A 22,716-nucleotide genomic window follows, 5' to 3' on the forward strand; every position below is an offset into this window, starting at 1 on the left:
CCCACAAAGCTAGAGCTGGCCTAAGTTTAAAGGCACGGTTAGAAATGAACAGTTATGAGGTAAAACTAATTCCTATTTAGGAAGATGATGGAAGAAATAACACCCTGTCATAGGAGCTATATGCCGGAAAGTGAGACTACTAACGCTTTGTTTTAGTAGCTTGGTTAGTGGTTGTGTACAGTAAGAACTTAGCATTAACAAATACTTTCTAATTAGGTATATTTTTAAATTACTGTATGTGTAACATGAATTACTAAATTATAGAGAATGAGAATGCAGTAAAATAATTGACTCAAACTTTGTGGATTCTGACAGTTCTAGTAATCTTTTTTGAGAAATTAAATATGGATAATTTTGATAGAATTGTGCCTACCTTTAAAAAACCCCAAATAACTAAAGTTCTAAAATTTCAACATAAGTAAAATTTTAACTTAGGCATTGCTTCTTTTATAGACGACTTTCTGTGTTCCTTTAAATCAGGGGTTCGCAAACTCTGACTTCCTGGCTAGATTCTGCCCTTCTGTTTATAGGACAAGAGCTAAGGAGGATTTTTACATTTCAAAGGTTTATAAAATAAAAATTAAAAAATAAAAAAGCAATATGCAGTAGGGAACATATTACCTACAAAGCCTAAAATATTGACTGTCTGGCCCTTCATAGAAACTTTGCCAATCCCTGCTTTAAATAATGAACTTCCCTCACTAGAATTTAAAATACAAAACAATTTTTAAGGATTTGAAAGAAGAGCACTGGTATATAGTTTCTCAGGAACACATTTTTTTTTTTTCTTTACAGCAGTTGATAGGATGAACTCTGTAATAACTGAGTCAGTCATTTGATCATTTTATTCAAATTCCACGTGTGAAGATTAGGCATTGTAGAGTGTTGGTCTCTTCTGGGTTTTGTTGTGTTTCCCCTCCCCACATACCCATCCGAATCTTACTTATTATGTCTCAATGGAATATTTGTTTTCATTTATAACTATTCTTTGATCTTTGCCACTTTAGGTAGTAACTTTGCAGACCTCACTGCTTAAATTAGAGCCTCCTGACCATGTTTGTTTGGCAGTGCTTGATTTTGTATCTTCTCTGGGAAAATTTTTTATACCTCAAGCTTTCCAGGTAATACTCTTAATTCTTTTGTTCCCGTGTTAACAAAATCCGTGTAAGAATTACTGACTAAAATTTTCAGGCTTTTAATTTCTGGAATTCTGTGGATTGTTGACAGTGAAAGTTGGGGGGAAATGTATTTTGTGAAGAGATGGTGACTTTGTCAAAATAGAACTCATTTTAAGTTTTTTTTTTTTTTAAGAAAAATATATTTGACATACAAATAATTTAGAGTTGGCTGTAGTCTGAGAGTCTCCTTCCAGTTGGGCTTTAGCACACAAAGTCCCTGAGGAAGAAAACATTTATGTCTTCTAGGAAAGAGTATATAATGAGGAAACTTATCAAAGTTGTTCTCTTGGTTTTATATCCATGAAAGGGAGCTGTTTATTTTTAAGACAGTATTTTTGAAAGTGTTGCAAAGTATATATAATTGACAAATGGATATTTACTTATAAAACTGACTGTACAGGCCTGCAATACACTTCTGAATTTTCAGACACACCTTACAGTGAAAGATCATCTTCCTAAATTGAATTTTGCCTTTCTTATTACTGTGGTCAAATCCAGCAATTCTAGATAGTTGACGTTTTTCTTTTTCACCTCCATGGAAGAGACTATAAAAAGCTCACTGAGGGACGCCTGAGTGGCGCAGTTGGTTAAGTGTCTGACTCTTGGTTTTGTCTCCGGTTATGATCTCAGGGTCTTGAGATCGAAGGTCTGTGCTCAGCGAGGAGTCTGCTGGACTTTCCCTCTCCCTCTCAAAAAATAAATAAATACATCTTTAAAAAAAAAAAACAACTCACCAATGAGAACCTTTTCACGTAACTGGAACAAAACCATGATGGATGTTCTCTCAGTAGATATTAGAAACTTTGAAATAAAAAACAACTGGCTAGTTTCTAAAGGGCTATTATTTATTTAAAGTTAAATGATACCATTCTGTTTGTTTTCGTGAAAGAAATGGAGAGGTTGACAGCTTTTCAACTCTGGACAAAAGTACCCAGAGATACTTGCATTTGAGCTGTCTTCTTTTTAGCATAAAATAAATTCCAGAGTACTGTTTCATTCATGCATAACTATGGACCCTGATGGGCCCAGAACCTGTGGAGCAAATTACATATTCCCAGGAGTGAAGTTAAGGCCTGAACAGTTTGGTGGATTCATCAGCATATAAGAGGCCTCTAAAGCCAGGAGATGGATTGATTTATTCAAGAAAAAATTGCTGAGTTTTTGCTATGTGTCAGGTGCTGTTTTAATCACTGGGGATTCATTAATGAACCAAACTAATCAATCCCCACCCTCAGCCTCTGGAAGGCAACGAATAAAGACATGATATAGCATGTTAGTGTGAGAGCTGTAGAGAGAAATAGGGGGAGAGTGTGCTTGTGGGGGTACAGTTTGAAACGGGATATGGGCAGTGGCATCCTCACCAAGGTGATCTGTGAGTAAAATCCTGAAGCTGAGGGAGGCAGCCAGACAGGTATCCCACACGCAGGGTAAGTAGTGAGATGAGAGGGCGTCTGATCCACTGAGGGGGCCGGCAGAGGCCACACTCAAACAGTGGGGCTTTGCCGGCCATCTTAAGGACTTTTGAGTTTTACTCTAATGAAGTGAGAAGCTATTGGAAGCATTTAAGCAAAGGAGTGACATGCCCTAACATGTATTAATATGTGCTCACTGGGACAGAATTAGGGAAACTTGACAACATTAAGAATAGAATACTGAGGTTTTCCTCTATTTAATAAGGTTTGGTTCTCTTTTTAGGACAAAATTCTGCCCAGCCTGTCTTCTATTTTTGCCTCACTGCTAGCTGACAGGAATTGGATAGTAGAACAACATACCTTGGAGGCGTTTACTCAGTTCGCCGAGGTAATTATAAGACCAACCTATCACAGTGATCGCCAAAAAGTATTATTTCAGATTTTCCAAAACATTCCAAAAACATTTATTGAGCTTTTGGTCTTAGTCATTAAAATTTTCCACTGGAGGAGATATTACCAACGATCTCTTTTGCAGCATCTAACAATGGAGCATAGAGAAATGAAGGTACTTTCCTAAGGTCCTAGGAGAGTTGGAACAACCAGAACCAGGCATTCAGACCAGGTCTATTCACTTGGGCACTGTCTTCCAGACAGTATTTTTGAGTGTGAAATGAATAATGCATTTCATCTCTATCATTTAGGAGTTAGGTTGATGACCACAGGGACATGTGAGCTCGGGGCCACGGAGAAGGGGAGCCTCCTGTGGGATGCTCCTTTTCTCTCGCCTGGAGCTGTGCAGTCACACCTTTGGTCATAGGGGCCCACAGACATTAGTATGACCGGGCAGAAGTAATGAAAGCCGCCAGCTCTGTGCTCGTGCAGAACGCTGCATGGTCCCGAGGCTCCCCAAAGGAACTAAGGAGCTGATGGTCTTTTGAGTATCCTCTGACACTGTTTTCTTTTAAAATGCATTTATGATTAAGGTAGCTCTTAAAACTTTTGGAGTTGTCTTTGCAAGTTGTTGAGATACATTAAAATTGGTCTCATTTATCTATCTTTTATTAATAGGGAACAAACCATGAAGAGATAGTTCCACGATGTCTCCGTTCTGAAGATACGAAGAACAAAGTTGTATCCTTTCTGGAGAAGGTATTTATTTCTATAGATCAAAATAGCGGCATCACAGATTTTGTCATTGTTTTTTTAAATTGTAGGATTGTAACCAAGTCAAGTATCTTCTTAGCTTAAATTTTTCGTAGTGCTCAGCACCGAGGTGACGCACATTGAACAACTGGGCCCGTATGACGAGGCACCGCGGTGGGGCAGTTGGAGTCCCTCTGCCCACAGTGTGGATTCTGGTAGTGCTGCTCATTTCTATAGTTAGAACCAAACTGTTCCATCATTTGGCTCCCATGTTTGTGCACACCTTGCAACTTATATGGGGGTAGTTTTAGGATATAACGGCTAATTGCAGCACTAGTAGAACAGTTAAACCACAAATTTAGAAAACCGAGAGAAAGTGAATTATGCTTAACTACTTATTTTTTTTTATACTACACCCATTATTAAACTGGGCTATGTATATACATGTATATGTTACACAGAAGCTGGATTAAGTATGTGTGTGTAACATGTTTTGCCAGTTTCTTACCCTACACAATGAAGGTTTGCAGACTATCATTTTTCTCCTGGAAAAACGACAGTTCAACTTATCTGTAGGGAAGGAGAACACTATACAGTAATTTTATCCAAATTACACGAAGAGGATGCATTTACAGATGAGTCCAATTTCCAAAATTTGCCTAGCTCACAGACTAAGTCAGAATAGTTTAATACTGGGTGCTTAAACACATGCGCACGCGCGCACACACGCACGTGCATGGTCTTTTTTTTTTAAGTGGGGGGTAGGGAGGGGCAGAGGGAGAGAGAGAATCTTAAGCAGACTCCACGCCCAGCGCAGAGCCCAATGCTGTGCTCTACCTCACGACCCTGAAATCTGACCTGAGCCGAAATCAAGAGTCGGACGCTTAACCGGCTGAGCCACCCAAGAGCCCCTGGTCTTCTCATTTTCTGATTACATTGTTTGCCATCTATTAGAGAATGCTTGGTGTTTACTTGATTTTTCATGATCCGTGGCAGACTGGGTTTGTAGATGAAACTGCAGCTGCCAGAGTGGAACGTGTGAAACAGGAAAAAGGCATTTTCCGGGAACACTTGGCTAAAGTTGCTGTAGAAGAAGCAAAGTGGTCATCTCTACAGGTATGGACTGCATTTTGGTATGGGTCAAGCTTTTAGGAGAAATTCTCCTCTTCTTACTGATAAAAGTGAAAAAACTAGTATGGTTCCTGGCCTCATACTGACTGTCAAAATATAATCAAATAGATCTAGACATGTAAAATTCTCCTGTTGTCCTCTTTTAAAAATCGCATTTCTTCTTCCTGAAAGGTTATCAATACATAGAACAGAGGTGGGACTACAAAAATACAAGTTTTAAACATGATACTGACTGTACTCTTTCACTATGACTTTCAATTGTTTATAGTAACTTTTAGGAAAGTTACGTATCTGTATCAGTGAAGCTATAGATGTAGTTTCTGAACCACCGAAGAAAATGAATGAAATCACCTTCCAAAATGTTTCGGTTGATCCCTTGCTTCATTCATCAAACCAGCCTAAATGACTTCTGCCAATGTCTAGAAATCACATCTACCTATTAAAAGGCAGAAATCTGATACCACCAAGGATACTCAAAATATTGTTTTGAGCACTGATAGTGTATTTATTTTTTATTTATTTATTTTTTTTATTTTATCGTGTTATGTTAGTCACCATACAATACATCATTGGTTTTTGATGTGGTGATCCATGATCCATTGTTTTCGTATAACACCCAGTGCTCCATGCAGTACGTGCCCTCCTTAATACCCATCACCGGGCTAACCAATCCCCCCTCCCCTCTAAAACCCTGTTTGTTTCTCAGAGTCCATAGTCTCTCATGGTTCATCTCTCCCTCCAATTCCCACCCCCCACATTTTTCCCTTCCTTCTCCTAATGTCCTCCATGCTATTCCTTATGTTCCACAAATAAGTGAAACCACATGATAATTGACTTTCTCTGCTTGACTTATTTCACTTAGCATAATCTCCTCCAGTCCCATCCATGTTGATGTAAAAGATGGGTATTCATCCTTTCTGATGGCTGAGTCATATTCCATTGTATATATGGACCACATCTTCTTTATCCATTCATCTGTTGAAGGGCATCTCAGCTCTTTCCACAGTTTGGCTATTGCGGACATTGCTGCTATGAACATTGGGGTCCATATGGCTCTTCTTTTCATTACATCTGTGTCTTTGGGGTAAATACCCAGTAGTGCATTTGCTGGGTCATAGGGTAGCTCTATTTTTAAATTTTTGAGGCACCTCCACACTGTTTACCAAAGTGGCTGTACCCACTTGCATTCCCACCAACAGTGTTAAGAGGGTTGCCCTTTCTCCACAACCTCTCCAACATTTGTTGTTTCTTTCCCCGTCCATTTTTGCCATTCTAACTGGTGTAAGGTGGTATCTCAATGTTTTGATTTGGATTTCCCTGATGGCCAATGATGATGAACATTTTTTCATGTGTCTGTTAGCCATTTGTATGTCTTCTTCAGAGAAGTGTCTTTTCATATCTTCTGCCCACTTTTTGACTTATTTGTGCTTTGGTGTTGAGTTTGAGAAGTTCTTTATAGATCTTGGATACCAGCCCTTTATCTGTAGTGTCATTTGCAAATATCTTCTCCCATTCTGTGGGTTGCCTCTTTGTTTTGCTGACTGTTTCCTTTGCTGTGCAGAAGCTTTTTATCTTGATGAAGTCCCAAAAGTTCATTTTTGCTTTTGGAGATGTATCTTGAAAGAAGTTGCTGTGGGCGATGTCAAAGAGGTTACTGCCTATGTTCTCCTCTAGGATTCTGATGGATTCCTGTCTCACATTGAGGTCTTTCATCCACTTTGAGTTTATCTTTGTGAATGGTGTTAGAGAATGGTCGAGTTTCATTCTTCTGCATGTGGCTGTCCCAATTTTCCCAGCACCATTTATTGAAGAGACTGTCTTTTTTCCATTGCATGTTTTTTCCTGCTTTGTCAAAGATTATTTGACCATAGAGTTGAGGGTCCATATCTGGGTTCTCTATTCTGTTCCATTGGTCTGTATGTCTGTTTTTGTGCCAGTACCATGCTGTCTTGGTGATCACAGCTTTGTAATATAGTTTGAAATCGGGCAACGTGATGCCCCCAGCTTTGTTTTTCTTTTTCAACATCTCCTTGGCGATTCGGGGTCTTTTCTGATTCCATACAAATTTTAGGATTGTTTGTTCCAGCACTTTGAAAAATGTCATTGGAATTTTGATCGGGATGGCACTGAAGGTATAGATTGCTCTGGGCAGCATAGACATTTTAACAATGTTTATTCTTCCGATCCATGAGCATGGAATATTTTTCCATCTTTTTGTGTCTTCTTCAATTTCTTTTATGAGTGTTTTGTAGTTCCTAGAGTATAGATCCTTTACCTCTTTGGTTAGGTTTATTCTGAGGTATCTTATGGTTTTTGGTGCTATTGTAAATGGAATCGTTTCTCTAATTTCTCTTTCTACAGTTGCGTTGTTAGTGTATAAAAAAGCAACTGATTTCTGTGCATTGATTTTGTATCCTGCCACATTACTGAATTGCTGGATGAGTTCTAGTAATTTGGGGGTGGAGTCTTTTGGGTTTTCCACATAAAGTATCATATCGTCTGTGAAAAGAGAGAGTTTGACTTCTTCTTTGCCAATTTGAATACCTTTTATTTCTTTTTGTTGTCTGATTGCTGTTGCTAGGACTTCTAGTACTGTGTTGAACAATAGTGATGAGAGTGGGCATCCTTGACATGTTCCTGATCTTAAGGGAAAGGCTCTCAGCTTTTCCCCATTGAGGATGATATTCGCTGTGGGTTTTTCATAGATGGATTTTATGAACTTGAGGAATGTTCCCTCTATCCCTATACTCTGAAGAGTTTTAATCAGGAAAGGATGTTGTATTTTGTCAAATGCTTTTTGTGCATCAATTGAGAGGACCATATGGTTCTTCTCCCTCCTCTTATTAATGTGTTCTATCACATTGATTGATTTGCGAATGTTGAACCACCCTTGCATCCCGGGGATAAATCCCACTTAGTTGTGGTGGATGATCCTTTTAATGTATTGTTGGATCCTATTAGCTAGGATTTTGTTGAGGATTTTGGAATCCATGTTCATCAAGGATATCGGTCTGAAATTCTCCTTTTTGATGGGGTCTTTGCCTGGTTTGGGGATTAAGGTAATGCTGGCCTCATAGAATGAGTTTGGAAGTTTTCCTTCTGTTTCTATTTTTTTGAAACAGCTTCAGTAGAATAGGTATTATTTCTTCTTTGAATGTTTGGTAGAATTCCCCAGGGAATCCATCAGGCCCTGGACTCTTGTTTTTTGGGAGGTTTTTGATCACTGCTTCAATCTCGTTACTGGTTATTGGCCTATTCAGGTTGTCAATTTCTTCCTGTTTCAGTCTTGGCAGCTTACAGGTTTCCAGGAAGGCCTCCATTTCATCCAGATTGCTCAGTTTATTGGCATATAGTTGTTGATGATAATTTCTAATAATTGTTTCTATTTCCTTGGTGTTAGTTGTGATCTCTCCCCTTTCATTCATAATTTTATTAATTTGGGTCCTTTCTCTTTTCTTTTGGATAAGTCTGGCCAGTGGTTTATCAATGTTATTAATTCTTTCAAAGAACCAACTTCTAGTTTTGTTGATCTGATCTGTGTTTCTGGTTTCTAATTCATTGATTTCTGCTCTAATTTTAATTATTTCTCTTCTAATGCGTGGCTTAGGCATCATTTGTTGCTTTTTCTCTAGTTCTTTAAGGTGTAGAGTTAGTTGGTGAATTCGGGATTTTTCTATTTTTTGAATGAGGCTTGGATGGCTATGTATTTCCCCCTTAGGGACCGCCTTTGCAGTATCTCATAGGTTTTGGACTGATGTGTTTTTGTTCTCATTGGTTTCCATGAATTGTTTAAGTTCTTTGATTTCCTGTTTGACCCAAACATTCTTTTTTTTTTTTTTTTTTTTAAAGATTTTATTTATTCATTTATTTGAGAGAGTGAGAGAGCACATGAGAGGGGGGAAGGTCAGAGGGAGAAGCAGACTCCCTGCCGAGCAGGGAGCCCGACGCGGGACTCGATCCCGGGACTCCAGGATCATGACCTGAGCTGAAGGCAGTCGCTTAACCAACTGAGCCACCCAGGCGCCCCTGACCCAAACATTCTTGAGCAGAGTGGTCTTTAGCTTCCAAGTGTTTGAATTTCTTCCAATTTTTTTCTTGTGGTTGAGTTCCAGTTTTAAAGCATTATGGTCTGAGGATATGCAGGGAATAATCTCAATCTTTTGGTATCGGTTGAGACCTGATTTGTGACCCAGTATGTGGTCTATTCTGGAGAAAGTTCCATGTGTGCTCGAGAAGAATGAGTATTCTGTTGTTTTAGGGTGGAATGTTCTGTAAATATCTATGGGGTCCATCTGGTCCAATGTATCATTCAGAGCTCTTGTTTCCTTGTTGATTTTCTGCTTAGATGATCTGTCCATTGCTGAGAGTGGAGTATTGAGGTCTCCTATGATTAACGTATTGTTATCAATATGACTATTTTGGTTAACAGTTGGCTTATGTAGATGGCTGCTCCCATATTGGGGGCATAGATATTTACAATTGTTAGATCTTCTTGTTGGATAGTCCCTTTAAGAATGATATAGTGTCCTTCTGTGTCTCTAATTAGACTTTAGTTTAAAATCTAATTTGTCTGATACAAGAATTGCTACCCCAGCTTTCTTTTGAGGTCCACTGGCATGGAAGAAGGATCTCCATCCCTTCACTTTCAGTCTGGATGTATCTTTAGGTTCAAAATCAGTCTCTTGTAGGCAGCATATGGATGGGTCCTGTCTTTTAACCAATCTGCAACCCTGTGCCGTTTTATGGGAGCGTTTAGGCCATTCACGTTGAGAGTGATTATTGAAAGATATGAATTGTCATCATGTTGCCTGTGAAGACCTTGTTTTTATAGATTGTCCCTGTAAATTTCTGTTGTATATCACTCTTGGGGTCTTTCTCCTTTTATAGAACTTAATATTTAAGTTCTTAATATTTAATATTTCTTGCAGGGCTGGCTGAGTGGTCACATATTCTCTCAGTTTCTGCCGGTCGTGGAAGCTCTGCATCTCTCCATCCATTCTAAATGAAAACCTTGCCAGATAGTTTTCTTGGCTGCATGTTCTTCTCATTTAGTACCCTGAATATGTCTTGCCAGGCCTTTCTGGCTTGCCAGGTCTCTGGATAGGTCTGATGTTATTCTGATGTTCCTCTCTCTGTACGTAAGGAATCTCTTCCCCCCTAACTGCCCTTAAGATGGTTTCCTTGGTTCTAAGATTTGCAAATTTTACTGTTACATGCCGGGGTGTTGGCCTGTTTTCCTTGATCTTGGGAGGGGGCCTCTCTGCCTCTAGGACGCGAACATTTGTTTAATTCCCCAGATTAGGGAAGTTCTCAGCTATGATTTGCTCAAATACATCTTCTAGTCCTCTCTCTCCATTCCCTCTGGGATACCAATTATTCTGACATTGGAATGCTTCATGGTGTCACTTATTTCTCTGATTCTATTTTCATGGATTCTGAGTTGTTTTTCCCTGGCCTCCTCTTTTCCCTTTTTATCGGTTATATTGTCTTCCAGGTCGCTTATTCGCTCTTCTGCCTCAGTTACCCTAGCTGTTAGATTATCTAGATTGGATTCGATCTCATTCATAGCATTTTTAAGTTCTGCCAATTCACCTTTCATTTCTGCCCTTAGAGACTCTATGTTGCCATTAATTGATTTCTCCATTCTAGCTGTTGTCTTCACAATTGCTAGCCTGAATTCCATCTCCGACATCTTGGTTATATCTGCATCCATTTGTAAATCTGCAGCGTAAGTCATAATCTCTTGAGTCTTTTCTATTTTGGGGGCTCCTCCTCCTAGTCATTCTGTTGATGGGTGTTTGAGGGAATGTATAGAGTCCAAATTATTGACCAGAACCCAAGGAAGATGCACCTGTTTTCTTGGGACCTTAGGGTTGCTGGCCTCTTGTTTTCCCAGCCTGTCTTCTGGGGGAGGGGCCTGCCGTGCTGTTACTCAGGCAACCCTGTTTGGGCGGAGTTGCCCTGCCCCCCTGTGGAAGGGGATGGGCTCAGCGGGAATCAGTTTTTGGGGCTTTTGTTTTCTGGCGGCTTTCCGTGTCTCTTCCGCAAGTCAGAGCAGAAGAGACCGTTTCCAACCCTCTGCCTCAGAGCAGAGAGATCGCAGTCTGTTCTTCAGTGAGCTCTCCAGGCCACACCATCTCCGTTTCTGTCCGTGCTGCTATAAATTGCAGTGTCCTGGGTTGTGCACCCCTCCACAGCGCTCCCAGTCCTGCCTCCAGGTCGGTGCACGTCTCTGCCCTTTGTGCCTCTAAAACCGCCAGCTGCTCCCAGTTTGCGCGTGCGCGACCCCGCCGCTCCAGGTTTCCGCCCCGGGGGCTGCCCTAAAGTCCTTTCCTCGCTGCTACCGGTCTGTGAGTCTGTGCCCTGTCCCCAGTGTGCAAGGCTGTCGCTCACCGACGGTGTAGGATCCCCACGTCCAGGCACCCTCCCGCTGCCATTTATCCTCCGATATCTGCCCGCGGAATCACGGCTCCCCGCTTCGTACCTCAAAACCAACTGCCTGCGATATTCTGTTTGTAGAGATCCAGATCTTCTTACATCTCAGGCTGGTTTCGTGGGTGCTCAGAGTGGTCTGGTAGATATCCAGCTCAATTCCAGGGACCAGTTGAAATAGGGTCCCCTACTCCTCCGCCATCTTTCCCCCCTCCTCTGATAGTGTATTTAGAATAGCAATCCCTAAGAGGAACAATATTCTGTTGAGTTTTATTTACAACTCTTATATAAAGAAAGTTTATGTTAATAACTTGTTTTCAAGACATATTTAACTTTATAGATTTCAGGCCTAAAAGTTACATAGCATTGCTGTAAATAAGCCCTCAAGAATTTATGACCTTCCTTAGGAAGACCGTGATTACAAAAGACGTCCTGGTCCCGATCCCCACCCCAGTGCAGTGATGTTAGAAAGCCTGACAATTTATTGAATTGGGTTGAAAAGCATCTGAAAGACCACAGCACTTAACGTTAAAAAGTAAACTGGAACCATTTAGAAAACGCATACCTGGGGCTTTTTTGTCAGGACAAGATATTTCCAAAGAATACTCTGGAAATTGCTGGACAAGGCAGCATTCCTTAGTTTCCTTCGACCCTAATGGTAGTAGCACCCTGAATCGCTGTGACAAACCAGAAATGCCTTCACATATTTTTCTAGGTGATACGGGGTGGTCGTTCCCTCCTGCCCTTGTGAGCCATTGACAAAATAAAACTTGCACATAAAATTTTACAGTTTTAGAAATACCAAAAGAAAGTTTTTGATCATCTTGGGAATGGGCATCATGGCATTACTTATCCCGTGTTTTTCTCATTTGCCAGCCTTATGCAAAAAGACCGCGTCGGGAGTTCCCCTTGGAAGAAGAGTACAGGTCAGCACTGCAAGCAGCATCAGGGGCCTTGGAGGCAATTGAGTCCTTACTCCAAAAGTCTCCTGCTCCAGAGTGGCTTCTACTGAAAATGGAGATGCTCCAAGAAAGGATTGATGAGCTGAAACGACATGTACTCTAGGGTGGCCCTTGAATGGACTAGACTGTGTTACCACTAGACAGAACGGGGTATGATTTTTACCATCCTACATGATACTTTGTAAATGAATATATTGATGTAACTATGCGTTTTCTAACACATATAAAACAACTTTTGTAAAGTTGAATCTAGTGAAAATAGTCTTTATTGGATGTTTAGAGAACAGGTGGTGGGGGAGATTTCTTGTGAAGAACTTTGGTACATGGAATACATATGGAACAGTCAGGGACTGCCCAGGTACCCACAGGGCCAGACAGTACAACTGTAAACAAATAAATAAGCTGCCGAAGGAAACCTTAGCAATTTAAAATCATTTATATACTTTACAGCTAAAACTTTTTCCGTAAGTTGTATTTCATAATAAAGCTTACTCTTCTGTTAAAGAAATGGCACAAAATTAAGCTAATCAGCTTGAATTTTTGTATTTATTTTCTTCTGGAATTGTCCTGGAAAAAAGCAGTAAATTCAACCTTTCCATAGCTACTTGCTCTTCACAGAAACTGGCCTGTCAGACGTACACAAGCTCCTCCTCCACAAAACCAGCGCTGGGGCTCTTCGCTGCCGGGACACCAGCCAGCACTCGGGGGCTCAAGCTTCAGTTGGCACAGATGGGAAAAACAGATGCTTCTGGGTTTTCTTGTCTGCAGAGCCCACTTTGAGGTATTAGTTTGATTTTTTTTTTTTTTTAAAGAAATCCTTTTCCCTAAAGTTATACCCGTTGTCACCAGTTATTATCTTCCCAGTTCAGCTCCCCTTCGTCTCCCCAGCCTTCAGACTCTCCCTGCAGCAAGATAAAGCAAACCAAGGGCAGGCTGCTGAGACAAATCATTTCTGAATTTAAAGAGGCCTAACACTTGCCTTTCGATGCTGGAAGAGATCTCCTCTCGCTAGGTAAAATAACTTACTGCAACAGGAAGCTGAAGAGGAGGAGGATTACTTTGGTTCCAGATTTACAAGACCAAAACACTGGAAAATAACTTTCCAAGGACCATATAAATACAATAAAATCTATCTGATAATACCCTATTCTTGGTTTAACCCCTTTTTAAGTAAAAAGGTTGTAATAGTAACTAGCGGCCCATTAAACACCTAAGTCTAAGCATTGCTACTTCTTTCTGGGGAAGGAAAGACAGCATTTATAGAAACTGATCATATTCATTTTGTGCTTCACCCATCACCGTAAGCAAATGTGTGCGTTAGTCTCTTCCCTCACCAGGAAAACAGCAAGTCTGTTATCAACGAGACCTTGCAACCGGTATGTACGAGGGCACCCTTTAAACTAGTAGCACGATTTACTAAGCCTCACCTCAGTCATCTCTGGTGCAGCAAATTTTGAGGAAAACTGCATCACTGGTGAGACGTCATCCTTGTCAGAAACCATCATTTCTGTCCTCAGTTCAGGCAATATAAGAATAGCAGCTGAAGGCTTAATTTCTGGAATCATATCAGCAAACCAGTCCAACTCTGGATCTTGTACTGGCTTCTTTTTTACTTGAATGGTAAACTCCTCTCCTAAACCAAGTTCTGATGGAGCCTTAAGGCGCCTTTCTTGGGATGACACTTTTGGTGGCTTGGTTTGGTCTGGGTCATCCTCACTTTGTGCAAGATTGGTCTTTTGGGGTAGACTCAATTTCAAAGGCTTGGACTCTTCAGTGAGTGAAACCAAAGTAGAAATAGCCTCCTGTTCCCCTGAGGTACCCTGGCTGACAGCTGAGACTCCACCTCTTGCACTTATTTCAGTATCTAAGCTGCTGGATTCAAAGTCATCCCACACCACCTCCTCCGCATTCACATTAGTGAGTGGGGATGTGGAGGCATCGTAGGCTTCTGTGGGACAAATCTGGATGCTGACAGCTTTGTTTTCAGGCTCCTCAGGCTCACTCCAGTCAGGCCACTCCTCAGACTTTTTAGAACTTGGTGGGCAGTTCTCACTATCTCCCGAGGTATTTTTCACATCTGAGAGTCCATTCATGGGAAATTTAATAGGCTGAGGAAATTGATCACCTGTGAGGATATATACAAAAATTACTCTCATGAAGTGTTAAGAGCAAGCAAAAGGAAAAGGGTAACACAGGTTACTAAACTGTACCTACAAAAGAGATATCCCAGCAGAACAGAACAAAGATGTGATATAAGTTATTCAAATACTTTAACTGGAGCATACAGTCCTTCACTAAATATTCAAGCATACTGTTTATTGGCATAATTATCTATAAACAAATATAGAAATGTTCTAAGCCAGGCAGTGTTAACCCCAAGAAGTGTTGTGTGCTCAAATAAGTTTGTCTTAACCCAATATACCCTAATTTTACTTTTTAAATTTTATTTATTTATTTTTAGAGAGAGGATCTCAAGCAGGCTCCATGCCCAGCACAGAGCCCGACACGGTTTGATCTCTTCACCTGAGCCCAAATCAAGAGTCAGATGCTTAACCGACTGAGCCACCCAGGTGCCCCTAACATACCCTCATTTTAAACAGATTTCCTTAAATGTAGTCACGGCCCTGGAATTTTGTGCAATGTGTCAGGACTCTGCTACTAACATTTCCCCAAACTTACTTAACCACACAACTCTCTTTTTCATGGCATACCTACTGCCATCTAACAGAACTATCATCCTCTGATACAATCTGGAAAATGCTACACTAAAGCATCAGAAGTACCAAAGTAATGTCAGCCAGCTCTCCTCACCAGTTATGAAAAAATGGAAGGTCTATGCCCTGTCCAGGAAAAGCAGAAGAGACCCAGCTGACTATAGAGTTGTAAGTGATAACAGAAGTCAGCCTCAATACTCCCAAAGTGCCCTTAATTTTCAGAATTTAAAACTCAGTACTCAGGAAAACATTCATCTAAACAGTGGAAAAGCTACATAAATTGAATATTTCTACCTGTCTGTAAAAGAGTATTGTAGCAATCTTGCTGTATGTGCTTCTTGCTGATGGGCATGCTGCCAGAAAAGAAACATTTAGGGAATGTGCCAGAGGAGGGCTTCTCCACGACTGGCGCCATCTGAGTCTGCTGGCTACAGACGACATGCAGGGGAGAATCTGAAGATAAACAAAAACCCCCCAAAATAAAAGGGATAGTAAATTGCTTCTTGCTCTATCAGGGTAGGTGAGCAACAGTTAAGGGAAATGGGTCTATTTAACACAGTTAAAAGGTAAGTTGCAGGGAGAGAGCATCTTCAGATATCTGAAGAAACACACCTGTTAACGCAGTGGACTGCCAGTCCTCAAGGTGTTTCAGGGCAGGTGAGTGTCTACATGATGTTAAGGGACTCGAAAGGATTCAAGCATTAGCTGAGGAGTTGATTAGATATAACCTTTAGGATACCTACTTACAAAAGTTAATGGCTTTGAACATTTTGGCAATTTAAAATCATAATTGATTCTACTTTTAAGAATAAAAAGTCTAAGAGTACAAGCACACCAGTGTGAATGTACTTAATGCCACAAACGGTACAGTTAAAAATTGATAAATTTTATGTTATAGCAGATGTTTAACTCCCAGCTGGGGGGGAAATTGTTTCAAAAAAAAAAAAAAATGTTGTCTTTAATGGTTTACCAGAAAGCTTATACTCAACAGTGGGCTTTGGTCAAAAACATTCCAGCAAAATTTTTGGCTTAATACTTCCTCTGCCTGGGGTACATCATCACAGGGAGGCCTTGCCTGCCCTCCACGGCCTGACCTCTGCAAGCCCTGCACCCTCTTGCTTGCTCTGCCACCATCCTCCCTGCCGAGGGCCTACCGATGTCTCTTATCCAGTGTCCCCTTCTCCAATGCTCTTCCACGCAGACTTATTTCCCTGAGGTACCCTTTTCATAAGCTTTAGTATTATCCCATATTAAGTCTGACCATATAGGTAAACTGCAGAAGAATAGAAGGAGAAAAAAAAAGTCCAAGGGTACCCTCCTGTATACGTGCCCCCTCCCCAGCATTCTCCCACATCCCTCAGAAGAAGGGCCACTCTTAACTGGGAACTGGGAAGTGCAGGCTGCCGCCAGGGCTCAACAGCCATCTTGGATGAAGAGCTTAACTAATTTGGGAAGTCAGTGGGATTAGACCTTATTCTGTCTTATAAAGTCTTCAGGAACATCTATTTTAATAAAAATTCATTTGGTACTCCTGCTTTGGTGTCTTCTGGTTTCTTACTAAGATTATAGGTCAACAGTATATAAAATGTCCAGAACTAGGAAACTGCATCCAATAAATACAACAGGTATGAGGAGCAGGGTTCTTGCTAACTCAACATGCAAAGCCGCCCGCAGAGATGGACTCCCCAGTCTTATCTCAAAACTACACATACCACTACTACCATCCCCCCCCAAATTCCTCTGGTATGAAATATAAATACATCTCTCATTTGCTGTTTGGTGTACTCTGCTACGAGAAAAACCAGTCACACACAGACTTCATTCACTCAATGTAGTATGAACATAGCCTGGTCGGAGAGGGGGCACAGCTTCTTCTTCACCCTCTTCAAGCTCCTGACTGACACTGACTTCATTAGCACCAAGAAGAACTGGACTCATCAAAACTTCAGGAAGCCAGTGTTGCTTTAAAGACTCTCCTGGGATCAAAATTAGGGAAAAGTCTGATAGTTCTTTTCTACTGTGACTGTTTCTGTGCTATCAAATTCACCGTCCGTGAGAACTGAATCCAAGATCTGCGTTTCCTAACAAGGTCACCATCCTAGTCAGGGTTAAACCAAGGACCAAGGAAGCAATGACTCTGATATAAAATTCTTATTCTTGACTTTTACAGCCTACAAAGACCAGAAATCACTGCTCCATCCCATGTAACATCCAATGAGAACAGACCAGAAATAAGGATTTCTTGAAGTACTTAAAAATCAACAGCTTTTTACCTAAAAGGCCATCAACATCAGAAAAACTTAAACGTCTAGTGTTACAAGTTGCTACAAACTTTTTAGAACGTGCCAGATGGTATCTATTAAAATTTTAAATATATACCCTTTGACCCGGTAGGTCTACTTCTGGGATTTTATCCTCTAGCAATAAAAGCCAAACTACATAAAGATACAGGTACATAAAAGACCTCTACTGCAGCAATGTAACATCCAGAAATGAAAGCAATATCCATCAATAGGGATACCACTGAATGAATTCAATGAAATATTAGGCAGCTGTCAAAAAAGGTGTTGTTTCTATGTATTGACGTGGAGACAAGTCCCTGATAAGCCACTACACAAAAAAATTAAGTTGCAGAATTGCACATAGTATTTTCTCATTGTTTTGTTAAAAAATCCTATATATGGGCATGTGTGTATAAAGATACATCTGTGTGTCTTTGTGGGGAAGAAAAAGGGAAGAAAAGATTGCCACTAAACTATTAAAACTGGTTACCTTACACACCCAGAAGGAACTGGGAGAGGGAAATTACTCTTTACCATTCTCTGTATCATTTGACTGAAGACAACCCACCTGCATTATTTGTATAATGTCAAAAATCTAAACATTTAAAATAAAAAGCTATACTTTTTAATCATTTTTACCTTCTGGGGAAAGGTCGACCGTTTTCGTAAAACCTGGGGCAGTGCGTTTGAAGATCTTGGTTCTTTCTCCTCCCACAACCACCTCTGGTCCAAGCAAAGACACCAGCACTGCTAGGCTGTGAAGAGTAATTGCCACAATGGAATCGCTGGTATCACGCAAGCCCAGTAACACCTAGGAGCAAATCAGGTAGTAAGTGTACACAGCCATGCTGCCTGTCTTCTTTCCCCATAAACAAGCGGCTGGGCTGCGATCAGACTGCTTGCTCAGATGACTTTGTTTCTTACATAGGTGTCCAAGGTCAGTAGCTCTCCATCTGTCTGTGGTCAAGAACCAGTATTTTCCCCTCCCAATCAATCACGGTCTGATACATTGTTGAAGATACAGTAACAAAAATAAATACACTGGAAATAACAAAATTACTGTTAAACTGCTATAAAAGGTTCTAGACTTGTCCATGATGCTGGTCTGCTCCTGGCCCAGAACCAAAGGCAGCTGAGCGCTCTGGAGATCTCAGCTCTTTTAAGCTGACAGCATCCAGTATTCCGAGGAGACCTCCCAGCAACTACTAACCGGGCCTGACCCAGCTTAGTGTCGGATCAGCTGAGACAGGGTGGTTCAGGATGCTATGGCTGTAGAGGACTCTCCAAATTCTTGGAGAATCTAAATACTCCAATCGAAAGACAGAGTGACAAGAGCCTATACCTGTGGCAGAAGGGCTAACTGCAGATACGTAGTCTGACCGCTGGCCCTACCTACCAATGAGCCCACAGCAGCTTCCGGCCTCTCAACAGTGCAGGGACCGCACTGTCCAGTGTGCCCACAGCAGGCAAAGTGGGTCACCAGAGCTGACTGGGCTAAAGGCAGACATGGCTCAGCCACGACAGTAGGGTACACACAGCCCACACAGGAGACACCCCTGGAGCGCCTGCGACCGATGACCTGGCAGGGAATGCACTTCAGGGCACCACAGGACCTCTTCCACACAAGGCCACTACCTTCAAGATGTAGCTGACTACGCTAATATGTAGAAAGAGAGAGAAAATGAAGAAACAAAGGATTATGTCCCAAATGAAAGAACAAAGTCACAACCAAAGAGCTAAATGAAATGGAGATAAGCAAAATGCCTTACTCGAAGTAATGGTCATAAAGATACTCACTGGACTTGAGAAAAGAATGGATGAATGCAGAATTTCAACGAAGAGGTAGAAAATATAAAAAAAAAAATCAGAGATGAAGAATTCAGTAAATAAAAAATATACTAATGGAAATATCAGCTGATTAGTGAATGCAGAAGAACAGATCAGTGACCTGGATGACAGGGTAATGGAAAGCACCCAAACTGAACAGCAAGAAGAAAAAAATAATAAAAAATGAGAATAGGTTAAAGGAATTCAGTGACATCATCAGGCATAGTAACACTGGCATTACATGAATCCCACAGGAGGGGAGAAAAGGAAGCAGAAAACCTATTTGAAGAAATAATAGCTGAAGACATCCTTAATCTGGGGAAGGAAACAGACATCCAGGTCCAAGAAGCAAAGAGGCCCTCTAACAAGATTAACCTAAGAAGATCCATGCCTAGACACATTATAATTAAAATGACAAAAAGTAATGATCAAGAGAGAATTTTAAAAGCAACAAGAAAAAAGCAAACAGTTACAGACAAGTAAAATCCCATAAGGCTATGAGCTTATTTTTCAGCAGAAACTCTGCAGGCCAGGGGGAATGGCATGATAATCAAAATACTGAAAGGAAAAAACCTGCCACCAAGAATACTCTACCCAGCAAGGTTATCTTTCAGAATAGGAGGAGAGACAGAGTTTCCCAGACAAAAGTTAAAGGAGTTCATCACTACTAAACTGGCCTTTTACATTTCCTACTAAAGAAAATGTTAAAAGGAGTTATTTGAGTGGAAAGAAAAGGACATAATCCATAGTAAGAAACTTATGAAAGGGGGGCGCCTGGGTGGCTCAGTTGGTTAAGCGGCTGCCTTCGGCTCAGGTCATGATCCTGGGGTCCTGGAATCGACCCCCACGTCCGGCTCCCTGCTCAGCGGAGAGCCTGCTTCTCCCTCTCCCTCTGCCTGCCACTCTGCCTACTTGTGCTCTCTATTTCTCTGTCAAATAAATAAATAAAATCTTAAAAAAAAAAAGAAAAAAGAAAATTATGAAAGGAAAAAATTTCACAGGTAAAAGCAAATATATAGTAAAAGCAGTAGATTAATCACTTTTAAGCCAATGTGGAGGTTAAGACACAAAAGAAGTAAAATCAAATATGATCTACAAAAATCAGTCAAGGAACACACAAAAAAAGATGTAAAATATGACCTCATATACATAAAAGGGGAGTAAAAATTAAGTTCAAACTTAACATTCTAAAGAAAGCACTGAAGTGACCACCAACTTAGCATAGGCTGCTATGCACATAAGATTTTATATGTGAACCTAATGGTAACCACAAATCAAACACCTGTAATAGATACAGAAAAAGTAAAAGAGAAAGGAATCCAAGCACAACACTAGAAAACCATCAAACCACAACAGGAGAGAGCAAGAGAAGAAAGGAACAGAGAAGAACTATAAAAACAACCAGAAAACAATTTTAAAAATGGCCGTGAGTACATATCTATCAATAATTACTTTATTATTTTTTTTTTTTTTTTAAAGATTTATTTATTTATTTGAGAGAGCGAGAATGAGAGAGAGAGAGAGTACATGAGAGGGGGGAGGGTTAGAGGGAGAAGCAGGCTCCTCGCCGAGCAGGGAGCCCGATGCGGGACTCGATCCAGGGACTCCAGGATCATGACCTGAGCCGAAGGCAGTCGCTTAACCAACTGAGCCACCCAGGCGCCCTATCAATAATTACTTTAAATGTGAATGGACTAAATGCTCTAATCAAAAGGGGCAGGGTGACTGAATAGATAAAAAACAAGACCCCACAATATGCTGCCTACAAGAGACACACTCAGACCTAGAGACAGATACTAACTGAAAGGGAAGGGACTAAAAAAAGATATTCAATGCACCTCGAAGTGAAGAAAAGCTGAGGAGGCAATGCTTTGTATCAGACAAAATAGACTTTAAAACAAAGACTGCAGCAGGAGACAAAGAAGAACACTACATAATGATAAAGGAATCAATCCAACAAGAGGATATAATAATTAATAAATACCTATGTACCCACCACAGGAGTGCCCACATACATAGAGAAGTATTAACAGACCTAGAGAAACTGACAGTAACAGTAATCGTAGGTTACTTCAACACCCCACCTACATCAATGGATAAATCAGACATAAAATCAACAAGGAAACAAGGGCTTTGAATGACACATTAGACCAGATGGACCTAACAGATACACACAGAACACTCCATCCAAACACAGAAAACACATTCTTTTCAGGTGCACACGGGACATTTTCCAGGACAGATCACATGTTAGGCCACAAAACAAGTCTCAATACATTTAGAAGACTGAAACCATATCAAAGCATCTTTTCCAACCACAATGGTATAAAACTAGAAATCAATTATAAGAAGAAAACTGGGAAATTCACAACTACATAGAGATTAAACATGCTACTAAACAACCCATGGGTCAAAGAAGAAATCAAAGGAGAAAAAAAAAACCTTATGAGATAAATGAAAATGGAAAAACAACACACCAAAATTTATGGGATGCAGCAAGAGCAGTTCTAAGAGGGGAATTCGCTGTGATAAATGCCTACCTCAAGAAACAAAAAAATTTCAAACATTAACTTTATACCTCAAAGAACTAGAAAAAGAATAAATGAAAAAATGAAATAGAAACTAAAAAACAAAAGAAAAAAATTCAAAACCAAGAGCTGGTTCTTTGAAAAGATAAACAAAATTGACAAACCTTACCTAAACACATCAAGAAAAAAGGAGGACGCAAATAAAATCAGAAATGAATGTTACAATCGATACCACTGAAATACAAAGGATAAGAGACTACTATGAATAATTACATGCCAACAAATTAGAAAAATAGAAGAAATGGATAAATTCCTAGAAACATACAACCTACTAAGACTGAATCATAAAGGAACAGAAAATCTGAACAGGCTGATTATTAGTAAGGAGACCGAATAATCCAAAAACTCCCAACAAACAATAGGGCGCCTGGGTGGCTCAGTTGGTTAAGCGACTGCCTTCGGCTCAGGTCATGATCCTGGAGTCCCGGGATCGAGTCCCACATCGGGCTCCCTGCTCAGCGGGGGGTCTGCTTCTCCCTCTGACCCTCTTCCCTCTCGTGCTGTCTCTCAATCTCGCTCTCAAATAAATAAATAAAATCTTTAAAAAAAAAAAAAAAAAAACTCCCAACAAACAAAAGTCCAGGATCAGACGGTTTCACAAGTGAATTATACCTAAACATTCAAAGAAGAAATAATACCAAACACTAATTTGACCCATGCTTACTGCAATGTTATTTACAATAGCCAAGACAGGGAAACAACCTAAGTGTCCATCAAGAGACAAATGGTAAGAAAGATGCAGCATATATAAATACTACTCAGCCATAACAAAAGATGAGATATGCCATTTGCGACAACATGGATGGACCTAAAGGGGATTACGCTAAGTGAAATAAGTCAGACTAAGAAAGCCAAACACCATGTGATTTCACTCATGAGTGGAATCTAAAAAACAAAACAGGGATGCCTGGGTGGCTCAGTCGGTTAAGCATCTGCCTTCGGCTCAGGCCGTGATCTCAAGGTCCTGGGATCCAGCCCACGTTGGGCTCCCTGCTCAGTGGGGAGCCTGCTTCTCCCTCTCCCTGCTGCTCCCCCTGCTTGAACTCT

General features: G+C 40.6%; 2 protein-coding genes across 7 annotated transcripts in view; one reads left to right on the top strand and one right to left on the bottom strand.

Moving 5' to 3' along the window:
* Window positions 1-12,495, top strand: part of CUNH1orf112 (chromosome unknown C1orf112 homolog) — a 47,833-nt gene extending 35,338 nt beyond the window's left edge. For both annotated transcript variants that reach the window (XM_032389310.1, XM_032389311.1), the window contains 5 exons: window positions 1,008-1,121; window positions 2,874-2,978; window positions 3,659-3,739; window positions 4,730-4,849; window positions 12,173-12,495. In XM_032389310.1, the coding sequence (XP_032245201.1) occupies window positions 1,008-1,121; window positions 2,874-2,978; window positions 3,659-3,739; window positions 4,730-4,849; window positions 12,173-12,361 (609 nt within the window). In that variant the 3' untranslated portion in view covers window positions 12,362-12,495. The remainder of the gene's footprint in view (window positions 1-1,007; window positions 1,122-2,873; window positions 2,979-3,658; window positions 3,740-4,729; window positions 4,850-12,172) is intronic.
* A 290-nt stretch (window positions 12,496-12,785) lies between these two features.
* SCYL3 (SCY1 like pseudokinase 3) overlaps window positions 12,786-22,716 on the bottom strand; it is a 41,706-nt gene continuing 31,775 nt past the window's right edge. For 4 of the 5 annotated variants that reach the window (XM_032389315.1, XM_032389313.1, XM_032389312.1 and 1 more), the window contains exons 11-14: window positions 17,894-18,065; window positions 15,267-15,425; window positions 13,686-14,383; window positions 12,786-13,160 (exon numbers count right to left, since the gene is read on the bottom strand). In XM_032389315.1, the coding sequence (XP_032245206.1) occupies window positions 13,101-13,160; window positions 13,686-14,383; window positions 15,267-15,425; window positions 17,894-18,065 (1,089 nt within the window). In that variant the 3' untranslated portion in view covers window positions 12,786-13,100. The remainder of the gene's footprint in view (window positions 13,161-13,685; window positions 14,384-15,266; window positions 15,426-17,893; window positions 18,066-22,716) is intronic. The other variant, XM_032389316.1, reaches the window with a different exon arrangement.

This window comes from Phoca vitulina, unplaced genomic scaffold (genome assembly GCF_004348235.1).
Source record: "Phoca vitulina isolate PV1807 unplaced genomic scaffold, GSC_HSeal_1.0 scaffold54, whole genome shotgun sequence".
NCBI classification, from domain to species: Eukaryota; Metazoa; Chordata; class Mammalia; order Carnivora; family Phocidae; genus Phoca; species Phoca vitulina.